This window comes from Notolepis coatsorum (assembly GCF_963971535.1).
Source record: "Notolepis coatsorum genome assembly, chromosome: 6".
NCBI lineage: Eukaryota > Metazoa > Chordata > Actinopteri > Aulopiformes > Paralepididae > Notolepis > Notolepis coatsorum.
The window spans coordinates 151,880,184-151,903,799 of NC_140170.1; the positions used below are offsets into that span (position 1 = coordinate 151,880,184).

General features: G+C 40.2%; 1 protein-coding gene across 1 annotated transcript in view; it reads right to left on the bottom strand.

Moving 5' to 3' along the window:
* Nucleotides 1–23,616, bottom strand: part of LOC311230456 (store-operated calcium entry regulator STIMATE-like) — a 77,413-nt gene that overhangs the window by 28,725 nt on the left and 25,072 nt on the right. Inside the window, exon 7 of the mRNA XM_084316742.1 lies at nucleotides 21,210–21,353. Coding sequence (XP_084172868.1) covers nucleotides 21,210–21,353 — 144 coding nt within the window. The remainder of the gene's footprint in view (nucleotides 1–21,209; nucleotides 21,354–23,616) is intronic.

Below are 23,616 nucleotides of genomic sequence, written 5' to 3' on the forward strand. Positions count from 1 at the left end.
AAAATCTCTGGACATTGCCGTTTTCAAATGTATTTTATGGCCCCTTGATTGCTATTCAACTCCAGTGTATTAGAGTGGGGGCAGATATCTCTACAGCAGACACTGTATCTCTACAGCAGATATCTCTACAGCAGATACGGTATCTCTACAGCAGATATCTCTACAGCAGACACTGTATCTCTACGGCAGATATATCTACTGTACAGTGGATACTGTATCTCTACGGCAGATATATCTACTGTACAGTGGATACTGTATCTCTACGGCAGATATATCTACTGTACAGTGGATACTGTATGTCTACAGCAGATATCTCTACAGATACTGTATCTCTACAGCAGACACTGTATCTCTACAGCAGATATCTCTACATCAGATATCTCTACAGCAGACACTGTATCTCTACAGCAGATATCTCTACAGATACTGTATCTCTACAGCAAATATCTCTACAGCAGATATCTCTACAGATACTGTATCTCTACAGCAGATATCTCTACAGCAGATATCTCTACAGCAGATACTGTATCTCTACAGCAGATATCTCCAAAACCCAGCAAATCAAATAAATGAACTGGATAATGGATAGCACTCCAGGTAAGAGAAGAAATATGTTGTCTTTATTATTTTGGGTGAACTGGCCATTTAAAGCTGGGGTAGGCAACTTTATTTAGAACCATTTTGGTCATATTTGGTGAAATTCTCTTTATATCCTACCAATAAATCAAATACTCTGAGTCTGAGAACATAAATCCGGTCTCTATGACTGTCCCAGGCCCTGTAATCAGTCACTCGCGAATCTCTGGGTACCTGAATCATGAGAACCAATCACAATCAGTGTCTGTTGGCCCGCTGAGTGGCGATTGGGGTCACACTGTAAAACCACCAGTGTTCCTTGTTGTAGTCAGTGGTGCAGTGGTGATTTCATAAGGGGTTGCACTGTGTTTTAATGACGTCGCGTGCACGTGCTCCCGCGCATGCGCATAAATGTTCCCTCGCGAATAAAGATTATGACTAATTGCCTCTAGGAATGGAATGTAACACGTTTCATTCACAGGATTTGTGTGAATGGTCCAACTGTATTATTTGAACACACCTGACGACCTGAGCTATTGTTATGCAAAGTAGCCAGGTGGGTACTTGGTGCAGAGTCGAGTGGACATTCTTGTGTGAATGCGCGTGCACATCCGTGTATGTGCGTGCTCCTGCTCAAAGAAGTTTGGTACGCCATCCCATGAGCACTGCATGCCTGGTTGTAGTACTACAAGTAAAACGACCTTTCCTCTGCATTCTATCCAATCTGGCTTATTGTTCCATATAAAATGTAAAATTTGTATTATGCCTACCTCATACAGTCTACAGTCTATAGTCTACCCTTATAACTCTGTATGATAGCATGTACAACAATGCTGTATATACCGTATCTATATTATATATACCACATATAGATATATCCATATCTGTCTGAATATACCTGCATATAATCCTTTCTATATACCTATTTATACACCTACATATATCCCTGTACTCTGTATGATAGCATGTACAATAATGCTGCATATATATATATATAATATATATATATATATATATCCACATTTGTCTGTATATACCTTCTTATAATCCTTTTTACATATCTGTATCTGTACATATCCCGGCCTTACCTACTCTTACTAGTTATACCGCTGGCCAGTATGACTTACTACCATAGTGTCTTTATACCTGTGTCACTGTACATAATAATATTATAACACTGTACATACATCTGATTAGCACTATTATTCAGTATACTACTCGACGTAGTACTCGTTTATATATTTTATATCCAGTTTAAATCACCTGTACATTGGATATTACTATTGCACTTTACCGTTACATTTGCACTCTGGTTGGATGCCAAACCTCTTTTTGTTGTACTGTACTTGTGCTGTATGATGACAATACATTTCAATCGAATGTAATGTAATCTAATGCCTCTATGTTGATGGTCTTTATATAGAAGCCATTACCACCAGTCATACTTTAAGCTTTGCTGTAGGCATGATCATTTGCACGAACAACCTTAAAACAAAGGTGCACCTCAGTTATAGGTATCAAACTATGGAACTCTTTGCAGAACGATGAAAAGAGTTCCAATAATATATTTCACTTCAAAAGGTTGTGCAAAGAAAAGATACATAGACAGTATAGCACAGTTTAGTATAATATTGCAGTTTAGCGTGTCAGGACGTAGCATAGAGTTGTAGTGTAGGCCAGTATGAGTATAGTAATATAGTATATAGCAGCGTAACATAGAATAATAATATATAAAAATATTGTATAATACTGTACCAATATGGTGTAGAATAAATAGTATGATTTAGTTATATTATAATAAAATAGAAATTAGATAGTATATAGAAGTATAATACATTATATAAGTGTGTGTGTGTGGGGGTGTGTGTGTGTAAATGAATTAACCTAAATATGTAGTTTGACTGATAGATAGACAAAATGGGTTTATTTATGTTGATTTAATTTGGTTGTGTTGATGTTAAATTTTTATTTATTTTTTGCAAAATGGGTATATTCTGTTTGGTTTTACACAATATGTCTATCGGTGTGTTGTACGTGTGTAGGGGCAGGTATATATAAGATTTTTTCTTCTTCCTGTTCCTTTCGGCCATGGTATTTTTTGTGAATTATGTGAATATGTACTGTTGGACTGTGGTGATTCCATGTACGGATAAATAAAATGATGATGATGATGATGATGATGATTTGCAGCATGATCTTTACATTCTCACCAGTGCCCCACAGAGGTTTCCGTAGTGTAGTGGTTATCACGTTCGCCTCACACGTGAAGGCCAAGGTCCCCGGTTCGAAACGGGGCGGAAACATCCATTACATTTTTTTTTAATATTCTCTGGAGCAAGTTTTCACTTTACTACACAATACTTTTATTTAACTTATACTTACATTTATAATAACTGTCAGATAGAATAAGTAGTGTACATTTATTCCCGGACCTTTTAGTATTTACAGTTTTCTTCTTTTGGACTTTATTCCACATTGTGAAGTTAAAATATTTGGTAACCTTTTGTCATTCAGTATAATAACGTGTTAGATTATATTTCAGTTATTTCTATGTACGACCAGTGTAGATGCATGCGATTTGGTTGCACAAGCTTTAGTGTTGGACTTTGACAATCTCCACTTTGTTGACAGTCACAGTAATATTCAAACAGAATGACAGGCCACAGGTTCACTGTGGACTCATGGTCCTGACCAGTCTAGGACTGCCTCCTCTGAGACCATTAAACAGTTGCTTTGGTTTTAATCTATCAAGATTTTGTTTTGTTGATTCGTTGTTCTTTCATGCTGAATGAGTTATTTCCTGAAACATTTTAATCACCTCTGTGGTAGGCACTGGAGTTAAAGAAGTCTTTCTGCATGACATCATGAGAGAAACAACATTTTACTGATTTGTCAATTAAATCAACTATTTGATTAGTTGACAAAAACTATGACTACTGGTAGACTAAGAATGTCTACAGTGGACGACAGAGTGGATCCTCAATATTAACATGTAAAAACGAAAGACCAGTTCCTTTTTCTCTTTGTTTAAAGGACCATACCAGTCTAATTTTGACTTCTCGCCATTAACAAAGATTTCCCTCGTCTTTAATTCATTTTGTGTTTGTAGGTGTATACAGTGTTTTTCTTTTTTATCTTACTAAACACGATTCACACTGCCACTGGTGTTCCAAAGTGGTGGAAAATACTTCATGAGAGTTGAAAGTTGGTTGAAAGATGCTGGGCATATATATATATATTTTTTTTTCTTCTACAAACTATACTATACTGTTTTATGCCAAATTACTTTCAAGCTTCATGGAGCATATTTTCAACCCTTTTCAACATCAACAGCAGAGTGAAAGGTAGGCTGAGATCCACCACAAACCCACTTTATACACCTATGAAAACGACATGTATTAAAGACAGGAACACTCCCTGGAATAGTCCTTTAAGTTAATTCTAGGTTTGTCCTAAATAATTATAATATTAGAAAAGGTAAACTTATTGAATTACTATTGTTCCTCTGACTTAAAGCTGGGGTTGGGAATTATTTTGAAACATTTGGGTCATATTTGATGTAATTTTTGCAGACGATACAAATGTCTTCTGTGAGGGAGAGAACCTCCAAAAGCTGTTTAAGACTGTCACAGCTGAGCTATCCAAGTTGAAAGTGTGGTTTGATGCAAATAAATTATCATTAAATATAAAGAAAACCAAATTCATGATTCATGAACGTGATATACAAGAAAACACACCGGTTGAACTAATGATTGATAGTATTAAACTAGAAAGGGTATTTGAGAATACATTCTGGGTGTAATAATAGACCACAAACTCAACTAGAAACCTCAAGTCAAATATGTCGGAGGTGTGGGGTAATACCTACAAAAGCACTCTACAGCCAATACACCCCAATAATAATGAATCAAGGGCAGGGTAAGCTCAAGACTAGAAAAACTGTATACGAGCCAGCCAGGAGTCGAACCTAGAATCTTCTGATCCGTAGTCAGACGCGTTATCCATTGCGCCACTGGCCCGATAGACATCTGGCAGTTTCTCACAAAATAACTACGTCACATGTCTGTCTGTCTGTCTCCCCAGGGATCCATGCTTCCTGTCCTCTGCCTCATTATCCAAATACAGTGGGGACAAAGTAAAGCAACCTCCAATCAAAACATCTACATAGCTTCTGTAAAGTGAACAGGCCTCGTGAAGTAGCAGTCTGTTTTCAGTCCACCCTAATAATCATTCAATTTGTGAAATCTTCTCCGCAGACTTGACAATACAGCTTAAATATGGATATAACACAATGTCTGCTTAAAACTGAGTTTAGAGGGGAGGGGTACCTTTGTTATTTATTGTAGGTGGTTGTTACACTTTGACTAACAAATAAAAATGGAGTGGGGAGTATGTTCCACTCTGCATGTTACTCTGCTATACTGGAGGTTACTCCCTCACTGTCTGCTATACTGGAGGTTACTCCCTCACTGTCTGCTATACTAGAGGTTACTCCCTCACTGTCTGCTATACTGGAGGTTACTCCCCCACTGTCTGATATACTGGAGGTTACTCCCCCACTGTCTGCTATACTGGAGGTTACTCTCCCAATGTCTGCTATACTGGAGGTTACTCCCTCACTGACTGCTATACTAGAGGTTACTCCCTCACTGTCTGCATGATGGCAGTCTGCTATACTGGATGTTACTCCCCCACTGTCTGATATACTGGAGGTTACTCCCCCACTGTCTGCTATACTGGAGGTTACTCTCCCAATGTCTGCTATACTGGAGGTTACTCCCTCACTGACTGCTATACTAGAGGTTACTCCCTCACTGTCTGCATGATGGCAGTCTGCTATACTGGATGTTACTCCCCCACTGTCTGCTATACTGGAGGTTACTCCCTCACTGTCTGCATGATGGCAGTCTGCTATACTGGAGGTTACTCCCCCACTGTCTGCTATACTGGAGGTTACTCCCCCACTGTCTGCATGATGGCAGTCTGCTATACTGGAGGTTACTCCCCCACTGTTAATCCCATTCCTTTATCCATATCCTCCTGATCACTTATCAAGCCACGATAATACTACATTTAAACAGATGTTAGCAATGCTGGTGCATGAAACAATTTCTATTAAAATCCGGCTACAAGCCATTCCATTGTCGGCCATAACTTGTAGTAACAGTATGCATAGTAGAACTGTTTGAAAGGATGTCATTATACATAAAGAACACACTGCCCAGACTATGACCGGTACTCGGTCAGCATGCAACGGTGACAGGTGGTCTAGAAAGGCCAGTATGCATGGGGATAGTATTTCAGTGCCCAATGGCTCATTCAACATGTCGAATAGCCGTCAGCAGTCAGTGGGCTTGGGGCAGAGGCTAACTAGCATGCTGGTTTGTCACTAGACATATCTATTGCATGTCTCCACCGTCGGCGTAGGTTTAGATGCACTTCCAACAGACAGAGTTCAGAGAAACGCCTGACTAAGAGGAGGCTTGAATGGTGATAAATAAGACAGGCCCTTAAAGATCTCAAGCCTTCCCTTTAATACGCCTTTAAAAGTACCTGACTTGATTCTTTCAGTCCGGCAGTAAGTTATTCGCTAAGTGAATAATTGCATTTTTCATAAACATCACCAGCAAAAGCAAAGAGACTATTGCCAATTTCTCCAAAAGCAAAACAACCAGTGTGGAAACTGTTTGAATGTCCAAAAAGGAGGTTTAGGTGGTGGTGAGTAATAGCTTCAACATCTAAAACTCTTTCCTGTAATCGGGTTTCAAGTACCCCAGTTTATTCCTCAGCTGTCTCATTAGATTAGATTGGATTCAAATGTATTGTCATCATACAGCACAAGTACAGTACAATGAAAACAAGTTTGGCATACAAACACAGTGCAAATGTAGCAGTAAAGTGCAACAGCAATATACAATGTACAGGTGGTTAAACTGGGTGCAATATATACAAATTAGTACTTCAGTACTGTACCAAGTGTTAATCAGATGACAGATTAGTATTGAGTGTAATGCTAATCAGATGAATGTACAGAGTTGTAGTATAATATGTACAGTGATACAGGTGTAAAGACAGTATGGTAGTAGTCATACTGGCCAGCAGTGTAACTAGTAAGAGTAGGATATGTACAGATATGCAAAAGAACTATGTGCAGGTAAATACAGACAGGTGTGGATAGGTAGGTATATATGTGGTGAGAATAAATATATATCATCCAGAGCCTCAATACTCCAGTCCAACCCCCCCGGATCATTATCCTCATAACTGTTACCATGATGCCACAGTCAAATGTTGTGTTGTGTGTGTGTGTGTTCATGTAATGCAGAGAAAAAGTGTACCCTGGTGGCAGTCTGTGGTACTTCAAGAAAACGCCTCGTCAGGGAGTCTCATCTGCCACAAGCCATAAATTCCAGGAAGCATAGAGTCACTGTTGACTCACACCTCCCTGGTGGTCTAGTGGTTAGGATTCGGCGCTCTCACCGCCGCGGCCCGGGTTCGATTCCCGGTCAGGGAACTTGATTTTACGTTTCCTGACATGGACGAGAGCTAATTATTCAAATGAAAGACTCTTAAAATGAAAGAGAATTAAGCCCGTTTGTCTCTATATCCAACTCCAAACCAGCAACAACACCTCTGCTGTAAACCACAAGACACACAAACACAGCTAACAGCCAACCTCATATAAATACTGAACACCTGAATCAATGAAGACAACTAATTTATTTTTTTAACATGACAGGCATTAATATAATCCCAGCTGTAGCAAATAGGAAAAGGCCCTTAAAATTACAGGAGGATTGGGAGCCAGTTATGGAAAGAATTTGATTGGAAGGTTAAAGTGAGGTTCTTAGGACTCCGCTGACAGCTCGTGTCTTCAAAAATAATTCTACCAACAAATGCTGGAGAACATGTGTGGTCAGTGACTGAATGAATGAATGAATGAAAACTTTATTTAACAGATTGCAGAATGGGTACAATACAGTACGGCTCAATACACACAATTGTTAAGGGGATGCAGACCTGAGAAAGACGTTTGTCTTGTTTACATCAGGGTCCCCCTGACCAGATGCACATATTTTGGGACTGACCAAAAATACAGACATTTTGGAAAAGAAATTGAGAAAATGCTGAAAATGGACATTCTCCTGGACCCACTATTGTTTTTTTTTTTTTTTTCTTTTTTTTTTTTTTTTAAATTGGAAATACAACCTGAATGATTGTTTAACACAGATCAGTGTTATATACTATATATAACATTTTTAATGTTTAAAGTTTTACAATGTCAATTGCTATTTAATTGCAATAAAGTAAAAAGATGACAGTCTCATATTCGACTCATTAGTTCCGGCTCACCTCTGATCCATCAGAATGTCATGTTGTGTGAAGCGAGCAGCCTACATGACTTCATGTTTTGGCGCTGGCAGGTTGGTGAGTGGTGTAGTTGTCTGTGTTCAGGGAAGCACAGCCAGTAAAGTGACCGGCAGTGACCATTACCGACTATGAGAGCTTTTTACACTCACGAGGTCACTTTGTGTTTTTTTATTTGAGCTGATGTGAACTGTGAGCTAATTTTATATTATATAATATTGGTTATGATTCAAGCAGTGTTAGACCTGCCACTGTCATGTCCGCCTATTCATCTCGTCTCTTTAAACGAGGTCCTCAATGGAAACAGGTTTTTGAAACTTTATATTATGTATTATACTGCATGATTTTATAATGTATGCATGACTGTTGGCTGTGGATTTGTTATTGCTTGTTGAAATAAACTAAACCAATTAGCTGGGCTGATTCACAGTGTCAGGACGTGCTTGTGTTTTGTGTGTGTGTGTCTGTGTGTCTGTGTTGACACTAAGTACGTCTATACGGTGGGGACAAAGGCAACGGTTAGTCAACAGAGGCAACACAGACCAAGGGGCAGTGGGCAGTAGCTACGTATGTCATAGAAACAACAAACTCTCTGGGGTCAAGGACACTATAAAATAAATAAGGGTCATTACGTTACGGTCTAGTGTGCGGACGCACATTGGTGCCAAACCTGAAAGCTCTCGGCGCTCTCTGTTAGCATAGTGGTGAATGAACAGACCACTAGACCACTCCTTAATCTCTCCCCTCTCGGTGTAACAGGTTATTCATCTGGGTGATGTAGGCACCGGTATCTTGTTGTGTTGTTATTTAGCTAATGTTTCACATGTTTTCAAGGTACATTTGAATTTGATGGGTATGTTGATTCAATAATTTATTTGCATGCAAGTTAAGTTAATGTTATGCTAGATCTATAACAAAATAGAGCTTCTGATGCATATGTGGTTAATAACAAACTGTAATAATACCCAAACTAGTTAAAGTTTTCGGACTATAAGCCGCGGCTTTTTCCCCCATTTTTCGACCCTGCGGCTTATATAACGGTGCGGCTTATATGTGACTCGACGTGACCAAACCCGAAAATGTAAAAATCAAAATATTGCTTTTTTGACTGCATTGAAATGTTATTTATCTGTTCCCTTATTTGCTAAACTTAATACAACTTGTAAATGAGTTAATTCTTGTTATTTGTCTGACAGTATTGTGTCCCAATGCTAATTACATATGGTAATTAAACATTAAAACACCTGCGGCTTATAGTCCAGTGCGGCTTATATATGTACACATCATTCAATTTAGCTGCTGCGGCTTATAGTCAGGTGCGGCTTATAGTGCGAAAAGTACGGTAATATCATATTTTTGATATTGTGATAGCAGGCGATGGGTAGGTTAGCCACAGCAGGGCACCAGCCAGATGGGATTACAGCCCAGCCTAGGTGATTTGATCATGGCAGAGATTAATTTCTTCATTCATAATTACGATTTTCTGATCAAATTGGTTGTTAAAAGGTTTTTGTAAATGTTTCTGATAAGCATTAAATGTATGCCTTTGTTGTTTTATAGCTAAGGGTTAATTTATAGCATTCCAATGCACAATTAATAAACAGAGGCTTGTAAACATTTAATTTGAATAGCCTATGTGATTGTCCCATAGAGACAGAATGCCAATAGGCCCCGTCCACACATAGGGGATTCCATCACTCTCCATTGACTTTGTATTGTGTAACATTTTACATTTAGTAATTTAGCTGATGCTTTTATCCAAAACGACTTACAAGTTCTGTGAAACAAGTCAGCAGGAAGGGTACAACTCTTTCAGCTGAGTACAATGTTTGTCAAACTGTGCTGAAACTTGGGTGCTACAGTCTTGAGTGCGTAGTAGTAAAGACATATTAGCATAATATGTAGTAATATAGGTAAGGTAGATTACTTAGTAGCAGAGAACACAATAGTAAAAGACAGTATGAAGTTTATTATAATTGTTTTCATTTCAGATATTGATTGAAGAAGTGTGCTTTTAGTCAAAATTTGTTGGGTTTTGGCTGTCCCTAACTGTGGTGGGAAGTTCGTTCCACCATTGTGGAGCAAGGACAGAGAATAGCCTGCTTCTCTTTGATGACAATAACCCTATGTCAACATGTGCAGCAAGTCATGGCCAGCATTACAAGACACATCAGAAAGCTGTAGCCTACAGTATTATGTTCGCAAGTTTCTTAGTTAACTAGCTTGCGAACACATAGCTAACATTAACTTACTAACAGCTAACTTGCTCCACCATCCTTTTAGTTCTAAACCATTTTTGACCATAAACCAGGGGTGTACAGTGCGACATATATATCGCACGTGCTACAGCAACAGCTGTCTGTGCGATGGATGGATTTACTTCAGTAGCACTGGTGCGATAGGGATTCGGTTCATATAGATACTCTTATTTTGAAAATCCTGTAGCGGGTCTCATTTCTGCCCACGCGCAGCTCCAGCTAGGCTCCGAAAGCTAGCAACGTTCAGGTGCATATGATACTCTTATTTTGAAAAAACTCTTGTGACAACTCGACGAGTCGTATCCGCCCTATCCGTGCTTCTGCGTTATCTGCAAGCAGAGCAGCGCGTTGGTCGGTTGGTGCGCACTGCTGCGTTAACACAGCAGTGCGCCTACACGTCCCGAAATAAGTCCGTGGTGTTTTTTCTTTCTCGCAACGGGTCAAATGCATCTACATGCTTTGCACCGTCGCCATTCCTTTATGCGCACATCGCCCGAAATTAACGTTTATGTACCATTACAATCACTACAACGTTAGCAAGCTAACAAGCTAATCCTGATCAGAGGCGCAGAGCCAGCAGACACAGTGTGGAAAGGGAAATGGGGGGGCACTCTCTCCCCTTCCCTGTGTGTGTGTGTGTGCGTGCGTGCGTTTGGAAAGACGATGAAGTCACTAGTCAGGACTCAGGACAGGAGTATATTATAGTAAACTGAGGATGGACAGATAATGATGATATTCAAATATAAACAAGTTTCGAGAGGAGTGGAAGTTTGAAGACAGACTAGACTACAATATGATGCGGGGGTGGTGAGTTGAAACAGTGTGTGTGAATGAATGAATGAAAACTTTATTTAACAGATTGCAGAATGGGTACAGTACGGCTCAATACACACAATTGTTAAGGGGATGCAGACCAGAGAAAGACGTTTGTCTTGTTTACATCAGGGTCCCCCATTGTGTGTGTGTGTGTGTGTGTCCCAACCGACCCCACTTCTATGTTTCAATAAATTATTTGCATTTAAAACTATTAACGCTGACTCATTCCTTCAGTCCACTCAAAATTATGCTAATATTCCTTATGTTGTTTATGATATTAATTGAAAATAGCATATGAGAGTATCATAGTAATAATAACACATGGCGATATACTAAATGACAGCCAAACATGGCACTGCAACTAAATAACACAAATACAATAGGCACATTTGTGACTGTTACAAATATAACACGTTTTATACTTGTGCTACAAGATTTTGGCCTGTGCTACAAAACTATCAACCTCTGTAGCACCAGTGCTATGTGCAAAAAAAGTTAACGTACAGCCCTGCATAAACCCTATTTTTCTTCCCTCCTGTGGCGTCTAACCTGGAGACATTGACTGTATATTGTTTGCCTAACCTGGAGATATTGACAGTATATCGTTTGTCTAACCTAGAGATATTGACAGTATATCGTTTGTCTAACCTGGAGATATTGACAGTATATCGTTTGTCAACATACCTTGCTCTCTGTTAGACACAGGGTGCTACAATAATCCTTTCACATGTTGATATATCATATTGATATATCAATAGCTACAGGCATTTTGTTAGGCTTCCCTCATTGGTTGCACATTACTGCACAGAGTTTCCCCTCCAGAAGGTGTGCTTTTTAGAATATGACTCATCGCGCTCCGTCTCTATAACATTAGCTATTATTAGCCCCATCAGTCATCGTTAAGCAGCCTCCTACAACTAGGGGTGTAACGGTACACAAAAACCACGGTTCGGTACGTACCTCGGTTTTGAAGTCACGGTTCGGTACGGGTTTTCGGTACAGTGGGGGAAAGTTTGGCTTTCCATGTTCCACTCAGGGGTGATGTAGTGTGCAGTAACTAATTGTACTTGTAGGGCTGTCAACGAATATTGTATATTGAAATTAATAATAGACTGTAATTTTTTTTTTTTATTATTTATTATATTATATTGTGAAAAAAACAGCCCCCGGTGGGCGGTCGTTAGCAACATACCGTTGTATTAGTTCGGTACACAGCCGTTCGGTACGGTACACACTGAAACGGTTTGGTACGGATACGTGTACCTTTACACCCCTACTACAAGTGCTGCACTTATGACAGAAGGGCCTGATTGAAATATAAGTACGTTTTCTTTTTATTTTCTGTGGTGAGCGTGAGCGCCATGATCCCTGTAACGTACATAGATATGCTTCTCCAAGCTCCTCCCATAGGCGTCAATAGAACTGGCACAAATGTCTGGCACTAAGCAGAGCATTAGAACGTTGGTATTATGATGTAATGACCCTTCCTTCTTTTATAGTGTTCTTGTCTGGGGTGATGAAGAGGAGAGGAGTGGCTTGTTTTACCAGATATTGTGCAAATGTTTTATTATCCTAACATCCTTCCTATGCTTCCTATCATCCTTCCTATACTTCCTAACATCCTTCCTATGCTTCCTATCATCCTTCCTATGCTTCTTAACACATTCTGTGCCAAAAACTACATATTACGTTTTTTGCCCGACAAGCGTTGAGTGCCAGAAACGGCATATTACGTTTTTGGATCGTTTGATCTTTTTACTTTGATCCCCGCTCTACAGACCTGCCGGGAGTGATCTGCATCATTTAGGCACATCCCCTTAGAACTGCAATGCTGATCGACTATCACCAGGAGGCAGTATCGTCCGTGTGTGTGAACTGCAACGGCTTGGGATTGATAGTCAGCTTCACTTTAATTTCTCCTCGGTTAGTGGCCCCTCCTACTGCTGGAACAGAAATTCACATTGCTCGCCTTGGAATTCCATTGCATAAGCGTATTTGACCATCGAAACGTGTATAGACATATACACTGGTAATCGCGATGGCGATGCGATCACTTGGAATTCTTCTTCTTGGAATACAGTACCTTCTGGCTAAGGTAAGGTACATTCTATGTCTATTTTACGATCACAGTTCTGTTTCTCACCGGACGAAAAACACGATCAGAGTTTTGAGTTAAAACGACACCCCCCCTGATGATTTTGTGAAACGACCGCGGAAACTACTATAAGGCTGGCACCCTCACAACACAACAGCATGGCACTCAAAGTGTTAACATCCTTCCTATGCTTCCTAACATCCTTCCTATGCTTCCTCACATGCTTCCTATAACCCTTCCCATGCTTTCTATAACCCTTCCTATGCTTTCTATCACCTTTCCTATGCTTCCTAACATCCTTTCTAGATGTTTCCTAACATGCCTCCTATTACCCTTCCTATGCTTCCTATTACAGTCTAGAGTTAGCATGCTAATGCTAATAACTATAAGGAGAGCGATTGTGTTTCTGGTGTGCCATCTGGTGGAGATTTGCGCTCTGCTGAGTGTACCCTTCTAGTTATTCAATACTTGTTGTTTTGCAACACAGCAGTATTTTAGGTTTTTGGTCTCAAACCCCCTAAAATAATTCTGGAGTTTATATTTTTGCAGGTCTTTCTTCCCATTTGTCATTGAAGGGTTTGAAACTGGGAGCAAACAAGTTTTTATGGCTTAATTAAGATTAATAATTAAGCTTCAATGCATTTCAGTTTGATGCCATAGAGGACATTACCGCCATTCACTGTATTTGAGACATACTATGTCACAAAGACTAAAGACATGTGCATTGATTTTAGACAATCTTCACTAGCTCCTCAGAGTAGTGTCATTAATGGCCAGACAGTGGATTTGGTGACCAGTGACCACTTATAAATATCTCGGTTCCATTATTGACAATGTGAAATTTTATTTTAACACTGAAATGGTCTGTAAGAAAGGTCAGCAGCACCTCTTCTGTCTAAGGAAGCTAGCCAAATTTCAGGTGGATAAGTCCTTGATGATTTTGTTCTATAGGGCCTTCATATAGTCTGTTCCTTACATTTACATTTAGTCATTTAGCTGACGCTTTTATCCAAAGCGACTTACAAGTTCTGTACGACAAGCCATCAGGAAGGGCACAACTCTATCAGCTGAGCAACAATGTTCATCAAAGTGTTGAGTGCTACAGTGTAGGTTAGTTTATTAGGACAAGTGCATGACAGTACGGTTAGTTAGGGTTAGATTTTTTTTTATAGTTCAGATAATGGTTGAAGAAGTGCATCTTTAGTCGACGGCGAAAGATTGGACGTGATTCGGCTGTCCTAACTGGGGTGGGTAGTTCATTCCACCATTGTGGGGCAAGGACTGAGAATAGGCGACTTCTCTTTGATGACCCTCCCGGAGCTTGGATAGGAGTAGGTCTGAGGCTGCCTTTGCTGCCATTTGTTGGTATGGAAACCTTGGCATTAAACAAAATAATGCCCTTAACGGGATTGTGAGGGGGGGCTAGCAAGATTCTAGGGGTACAATTCAGCTGTCTGGGTCATATATATGATGAGCAGGTGCTCAGGAAGGCGCCATCGATTAGAGCGGATAACTCTCACCCCCTAAATACGGAGTATCAATTATTGCCTTCCGGGCCGGCCAACGTTTGGAGACCCCTGCAGCTAAAAACAATAGATACAAATTCTCATTTATACCTACCTCCATTCGTGCCATCAATGGAGGAGGCAGGAGAGGGCGGCTTTGAGGTGGGTGGGTGGGGGGATGGTTGTGGTTGCTTGTTTGACTGTTGTCATGATCTGATCCTGCGACCAAGTACTGTACATGTCCGTCTGTGTTCTTCTTGTTATGTATGTTTGCTGTGTTTTTTTGGAGCTCCTATTTCTGCTGTAACATGAATTGCCCAGTTTACTAATAAACTTGACCTTGACCTTGATACTTTGACCATGGAAGTCTTACAGAATGCATGGTAATTTGCAGCATGGTCTTTACACTCTCAGTAGCGCCCTACAGAGGTTTCCGTAGTGTAGTGGTTATCACATTCGCCGGTTTGAAACCGGGCGGAAACATCCTTTACATTTTTTATATTCTCTGGAGCAAGTTTTAAATACTCAACCATTTATTTCACTTATACTTGGTTTCTAATAACTTTTAGATATAAAAAGTAGTGTACATTTATTCACTTATACTTGGTTTCTAATAACTTTTAGATATAAAAAGTAGTGTACATGTATTCACTTATACTTGGTTTCTAAGAACTTTTAGATATAAAAAGTAGTGTACATTTATTCACTTATACTTGGTTTCTAATAACTGTTAGATATAATATGTAGTGTAGATTTATTCACTTATACTTGGTTTCTAATAACTGTTAGATATAATAAGTAGAGTAGATTTATTCCTGGACCTTTTAGTATTTACAGTTTTCTTCTTTTGGACTTTATTCCACATTTTGCAGTTAAGATATTTGGTCACTCACTTTCTGTCATTCAGTATAATAAATTGCAAGTGTTATCGTACCCTTTTTTTTTTAGGTGCATGGTTGAATTAAGAGTGATTTGCATGTGATTTGGTTGCACAAGCTTTAGTATTGGACTTTGTTGACAGTCACAGTAATATGTAATATATTCACTGTGGACTCATGGACATGACCAGTCTAGGACTGCCTCCTCTGAGACCATTAAACAGTTGCTTTGGTTTTAATCTATCAAGATTTTGTTTGTTGATTAGTTGTTCTTCCATGCTGAGTGAGTTATTTCCTGAAAAATTATAATCACCTCTGTGGTAGGCACTATATCAATAATATATACCTATTAGTATTTATACACCTGCATATAACCCATATAACTCTGAATGATAGCATTCTTCAGTTATTTCCATGTACGACCACTTGACCAGTGTAGATGCAAGTGTTTTGGTTGCACACATTTTAGTGTTTAGGCTCCCTGTGGAGTGGACCCATGGATATCACCAGTCTAGGGCTGCCAAATCAACTATTTGATTAGAGTGGATCCCTCTATATTCATATTAACCTGCAGACAAAGGATTGCTCTGACAGCATAATGTAACTAAGAAATTTGCAGGGCAAAAAAGGTTTGTAATGCATTAAGTTATATCTACTACAATACTAAGTGTTGAGTGCAGACCTCTGCCAAGGCCAGGCCTAAAGATCTCCCCACTTAGCCGTAACTTTCGAATGAAAAATATTACTGCGTATTAGTGTCGTCACAATACTGGAATTCCTCATTTTGATACAATAAAATATCAATATTCTACCAAATTTTCAATCCCACAGGGCCTTGTTTCTTAGCCTAGTTTGGATTGGCTGTGAATGTTTTGTTTCCACTGTGGACTGAACTTCTCAGCTTCTCTAATACTATAAGAGAAATATAGAAACACGTTTTTTCTCAGGTTAGATTGGGTCTTACAAGAAAACTAAATTATATAATCAAATACTCCTTCTTATGCTTTATTATAGAGGTGTACTGTGTGTTCTCAAGCACAACAGCATCTTTACTAAATTAATTACTGACAAAAGTGCAAGTCAAATCAGCCCAATTGCAGTGTTAATTTCGTCAGCTATTTTTTATTTTAGTTTTAGTCTTAGTCATGTCTCAAATGCTATTTTTAGTTTATCATATTTGGTCACCTTTATCTATTTTTCGTTTAGTCAGGTTTTAGTCAACTACAGGTCTGAGCATTTTTGTTTTAGTCTTTTTGGTTTAGTTTCAATTTAGTATTTTTTGTTTAGTCTCGCCACTCAGTTACAGCCTCATAAGTTGGCGTGAGATTTTTCTAAACAAAAAAGCTAACGTTAGTGCTAGCTGGTTAGACTTATGTAAGCTATTTAACACTTTAATCGCCGGAGACGCCGAAACTCGTCATTCCCCGCCATGCTCATTCTGCCGAAGACGCTGTAACACGTCTTTGATATCAATATTTCAAAAATCTGTGATCGAAATCATATTTCTCCCCCGGGGACCTGAGATATACTGCTGAGCTCCACTCAACTCTCTAACGGTTCAAGAGCGCCATCTGGTGGCCGATCGGCAGATCGCCCAACAGGAAGTGATCTGTGGATGAAGTGGTGCTCACCCATATTTCGTCCGGGCACTCGCTATCGTTAGAGGGACTCCATCTTGACACAGTGAACACCGATCGGTGCAAATAACTCGATAAACAACATGATTTGGACGTATATACTATTATACAACCTGGAAATGGATTGGGTATTTATACATCCCATAATAGGAATATCTCTGCTCCACGCTCATCGCCCAACGGCGCGAGGAAGATACGGTAAGATCCAGCGTTATTTTCCAACGTGTTCTTTACTAACTGCTCTGATGATCATATCACCCACACTAGATGAATGATATAACGTTGCCCACGGAATTATAAACGACCCCCCGCCCATCCGGTCAACATCAGATCATACGTAGTAACTCCTTGAAGCACATCCAGTTGAAATTTTTTATCTCGCACAGATTCCTACCAAACTGTATTTGATCATCAATATAATGCATTTAGGGCTATAAATCAAGTTCTGGAGAAAGCTGCAGAAAACGATAAAAACATACTTATACTTTAGACCGTATTTTAGTATGAATATGTGAATGAAAAAGTATAACGTTGCTACACCCTGAACAATAGATATAGGACATTGAATGGGCCATAATAATGTCAATTTAGCAATACAATTTAAAAGGTTATAGCCCTGCAAAGAAGGGGAACTTCTCCATAGACAAATAGAGATGGCGAGGGATGGTAAATTATGAATTTAACCATGGCGATCAAAGTGTTAATGTGTTCTATTGTGGTGGATCAACATAATGTAGCAATCCGTCATGCAGTAATGTAGGGAAGAAAGAGGAGAGTTTCCTTTTCTGTATGGTGCTTTATTTCCAGCTCAATATGGGGTTTTAGAGGTTGATAATTCCCTTCTCATACACAACACAGCTAGCTACCTGCTATGCCTGCTAATACGCTAGTTTCACAACAACAATGTATGATCCGGTCCGTCCTCCCATATCTCCCGGAGGGAAACAACACCCCCACCATAACAGTGGTGCCCCTAAGACCATACAACTAGAGGGGTTAAGGGTTCCGCACGGACAATTATGTTTGTTACTTTCCTGTCGGCAAACGAGTTCCTGTTAGCTAGCAAGTAGCAAGTAAAATTGAAGTTGATGTTGAATAAACGTTTAGCAAGATTTTATTTTACATTTAGAATATCGTAGTTTTTAGTCAACGACATTGCATGAATAATTTTGTCACGTTAGTGTCACATGATCTCCATTAACACTTTGAATGCCCATCACGAGATATCTCGGGTTATCAGCCCACCCCCTGAATGCCCATCACGAGAATTCTCGTTTTATTTTCTTTATTAGCGATCTGAATTGATATTTCATCAACCGAGTCTACCGTTGGTAAACCTGCCCCACCAGGCGCTCAGATGTGAAAAAAGCGCCCCCTATCGTCTCCCAGATGGTAATGCACCCTTTTGGATTGGACTCAATAAAAATGGATGAGAAAAAAATACTCCGGAATCCACATTTGACTTATCACGCATGTAACCGGAGCCGATCAGATTCATTCTGGACCCTCAGCACAGCGTGTAATATGTGTTTTACAGTATACGCGTTGGATCAATAAAAGGATAGATTTTTGGAATGGCGATCAGGAATTGGAATAATCCATTTGGATACCATCTGATCTCAGGTAAGGAATCTATTTTACCAGTCTTAGGATAATCAGACCTGTTTTCACGGAGATATAAGCTTTTCCCCTATATGTGATATGGCTGTTTGACTGTGCGAGTGATCAGGAACTAAGAGAATCGATTTTCAGCTCGCGGCACCAGCGTGCATACGTACACATATACTATCGGTAATCTAGCGTTTATTTGAAAACGATTCATGAATAGGCCGAAAAATGACAACGTTCTAGAATATTACAGTAGAGGGCGTTTATCACAGATTCTTTTTTTCCCCCTTGAAAACGAGGGCTTTTCAAAATGCTATAAAACGGAAATGAACCGATAAAAAAACAATCCGCTTCGACAATGTTGACTGGAAAATGAGTCATTGATAAGCGACGGGCAGATTAGACACATAGCCATAATTTAAAACATAGATTAGGCAATATTAATGCTAACATTGAAGTGGATGGTGGGCATTCAAGCACTAAATGTGCGCCCCCTGCTGGGCACTGAAAGTGTTAACGTGACGTCTCGTCTCGTTTTCGTCAGGGGAAAAAGCTTAGTTGACGACCATATTTAGTCATCATTTTCATTGACTAAATTAACACTGCCCAGTTGACAGATCAGTTAGCTGAAGCTTTCTGGGACATCTTGTTTAACGCTTCAGTGATGGTGAAACGAGAGCTGTTCCAACCAAATACTTTATAGACTCGAGTTTGGCGTGTCGTTCCTTTAATGTTAGGTGCTTTGCTAAATCTGGTGCATCAGCAGCACCCTGCACTGCTCTGCATCACTTGTACACAGGCTCGCTAGTAACGTATCCTTTGCCGTTCCTTGTTCATTCGCCTCAAATGTGAAGCATTTCCAAACAGCGCTCCTGTAACAGGAGTGAGGAGTCCTGTTGTTTTCTTCTTCAATCAAAACACGGTCACGGAAGCTTGTGACATATTTAACAAGCTAACAGACAAGATCCCAAAACGATTCTCAAGTGAAGTGGAAGAGAGAAGAGGAGAGCTGAGCCCTATGAATGTGGAGGAGGTGTGTGTGTTTGCACTATCAATACCAGACAGCCTGCACTGGGGGAGCAAGAAAGATGCAGGAAACTGGTATCGATATCTATTGAAAGATCGACACTACTGGGTAGATGACGGACACAAGAGTCGCTGATATTGCTATATGGTGCCACGAGAGCAAAGGTCACAGGTTTCTCCATCCAGGGGTCATGCATGTTCAGAGCAAATTCTATGACTGCATGACTAATATGTCAGAAGATATGTTCATTTGAAAATGTAAGGTATAGAGGTGCTTCTAGCAATATATCAATATATCTACTAGGGCTGTCTTAAATACTTCGAAGCTGGGTTCGATGGGCATGGGATTCGAATATGAAAATAAAATTCGATTATATAAAATTTAAAATAAATAAAAATATTCAAAGTTTAATTTTTTTTAATTTTTTGCTAAATCAACTCTGCCTCTCTTTCTTAACTACAACAAGCAATGCTGTTTGTTATTTAAGAGATGAGGTCGGACTCTGCACTGATAAGATTTGTGTTCATTGTGCTGCTTTTATAAAGCCTCAAATGACGGCTTACAATATTTCATGAAACCAGTGTTTTGTTTGTTTGTCTTTTTTTTATTATCTTTTCCCCCCTCCTTTTTCCTCCGATTTTCTCCCATCCCAATGTTTAGTCGTTATGCCAATTCCCAATCCCCTTCCTGGTCGCTGCGCACTTACCCCCCACAGTCGGTCTGGGAGAGTGGAGGCTATCACGTGCTTCCTCCGACACACGTCTAGCCAATCAACCGCTTATTTTCACCTGGCAGCGCGGACTCTCACTGAGAGGGTGTAACGTGTGGAAGGATCACACTACCCCCCTTAGATCCTATCCGCGCTGAGCAGGCGCCCCGACCGAACTGTAGGAGTCGCTGTTTACAACGACCCGGACCCACCCCGCCAGCTTTCCCACCCTCTAATACTGCCAATTGTATTAGTGTGAACGGCCAGCCAAGCTGGTGACAACGCCGGGAGCTGGATTCGAACAGGCGAATCCAGCGTTGGTGACGAATGCAATCTCCGCTACGCCACCTGACCGCCCTAAGTGTTTTGTTTGTCTAAGATTTAAAAAGGTTTAAACTTTACAGCACTGACAAAGTTGAACAAAGTGCTGTACAAGTCCCACAACATAATATATATATATTTTTAAAGAAATTAAAATTTAAAAAAAGAAATGTATCTCGATGCTTCGAATTAAAATTGAATCTCGGCCCAGAAGCTTCGAATTCCAAAAAAATTATTCGAAGGTCAGCCCTAATATCTACATTGCATGGATTGGATTGAACCACTGTCTTGGTTGAATCTATGAATCTGAATCTATGTATTGCTACACCTCAATGGTTGTATGAATAGAATAGTATGTTTTCCGAGGCACAGGACATTTTTTAATCATGGTGTGTCCTCATTCCGGCTCACCTCTGACTCAGAGTCGTCGTGGGAGAGGGCCCGTCTGTAGCGCACCTTGCTGTTGCCCCGCGAGTCCTCCTCCCTCTCCTCCAGCTTGGCTTTCGTCTTGTGCTTCTTCATTAGGAAGTTATCTACCACCCAGAACATCAGGGCCTGAGAAAAACAAAGACAGGATTCACACTTTACTGGATGGCAGGCAGTATTCATGAACTCCTCATAACCAGTATTCATTAACTCCTCATAACCAGGCAGTATTCATGAACTCCTCATAACCAGGCAGTATTCATGAACTCCTCATAACCAGGCAGTATTCATGAACTCCTCATAACCAGGCAGTATTCATGACTCCTCATAACCAGGCAGTATCCATGAACTCCTCATAACCAGGCAGTATTCATGACTCCTCATAACCAGGCAGTATTCATGAACTCCTCATAACCAGGCAGTATTCATGAACTCTTCATAACCAGGCAGTATTCATGACTCCTCATAACCAGGCAGTATTCATGAACTCCTCATAACCAGGCAGTATTCATGAACTCTTCATAACCAGGCAGTAGGGGTGGAACGGTTCACAAAATCGACGGTTCGGTTCGTATCACGGTTTTCGGTTTACGGTTTTCGGTTCGGTATACGTTGTTTTTTTAATTTTTTATTTAACACTCCAAAAATACCATACATCAACATAAGATATATAGCCTAGTGGGCGGCTAAGTGGCACAGTGGGCAAGGCGCTCGCCAGTAATGCAGGAGATGCTGGGTTCGAGCCCAGCTCTCGGCGTTGCTACCAGCTTGGCTGGTCGTTCATACTAATACAATTGGCAGTATTAGGGGGTGGGAAGCTGATGGGTGGGGATCGGACGTTGTGGACAGCAACTCCTACAGGTCGGTTGGTGCGCTTGCGCAGCAGAATCAGGAAGCAACGAGGGCGGCGTGTCCCTCCCACACAGACCCTCGCCGCTGAGAGATCGCGCTGTTCAGGTGAAAAGATGCGACAGCTGCCTCCTCGTGTACCGGAGGGGACACGTGATGCAAGGCTTGGTCCACATTGCAGCCGGCCTGTGGGAGGCATGGCCTAACAGCGTTCGAGACAGGGGAGGGTAGAATTGGACAATACGAAATTGGGATGGGAGAAAAAGTAGATGATAAAAAAAAATAAAAAAGAGATATATAGCCTAAAAATAATCCAACTTTTCAGTTATTCTCAAGGACGTAGTCATGCAAAAACTGAAAGAATGAGGCCATTTGACATCAGGCACATTATTTTGACAGTGACGGTTAGAGCTAGGAGAGATTTTGGTACAGCAAGAGGGGAGGCATTGCTGATTTAAACATGTTTCTCATTTATTTGGTAAAAAAAAAAGTTTACCTTTAATAATGTTTGGCACAAAAAGACCGAACTGACTGAAAAATATAGGCAATATTTGTCAAAGTATTAACTCGTCAATAGGTATACCCCCCTTCCCCACGAATCAAACTGGTGTCGTGGAGTCACTTCTCTGTGAGCGTTTCCACGGTTAGCTTGCGGCTAACATTAGTTAACTCGCGGCTAACATTAGTTAGCTCGTAGCTAACGCAACGTTATATAACTGAACAATACACACATGCCCCGAATGCGTTCAGGGCATGTGTGTATTGTTCGGTACACGGTTCGAATGCGTACCGTTCCACCACTGTTTTTTTCCTGCCCACTTTCACTGTTGTAGTTATATTTTATAAATACTAACCTTGTACTGTCTTTCACTAGTATGCACTCTCCTACTAAGGAATCTACCTTGCCTATGCTATTACCTACTACGCACACAAGTCTGTAGCACTCAAGTTCAACATTGTTTGACGAACAATGTTACTGACCCTTAGCTTCCAGAGTTGTACCCTTCCTACTGACTTGTTGTACAGAACTTGTAAGTCACTTGTGTAAATGTAATTCTGGTTGCTGGACTTTGTGGCAAAGATGCAAGCTAGTGTAGATATTCCCAACCTGAATATATAATACATCTATGTGGACAAAACTGCTTCACATTCTCCTTGTAACAAAGAAGTGTGAAGAAAAAGACAGAGTGGCTTGACATTTGTCATTCAGAATTGACAGACCGAGAAGTCTAATATAGAGTATTCTATAATATACAGTCTCCTTCTCTGGAAATAGATTCCACTACTGCAGGGATTAAAGCAAAAAAAAAATCTCCTGACTGAACTTTTTTTCAGGCCAAGTCATATTCTTATTTTAACCTCCACTGTATTTTTTTTTAATAGCGTTAGCGTTTCTCTGCCACGCTTATATCCATCTTTGTAGCCAGTCTGCCAGCTCTATTTGTCTATGGAGATGTTCACCTACTTTGCAGGGCTATAACTTTTTAAATTGTATTGCTAAATTGACATTACTATGGCCCATTCAACATCGATTAGCCATCGT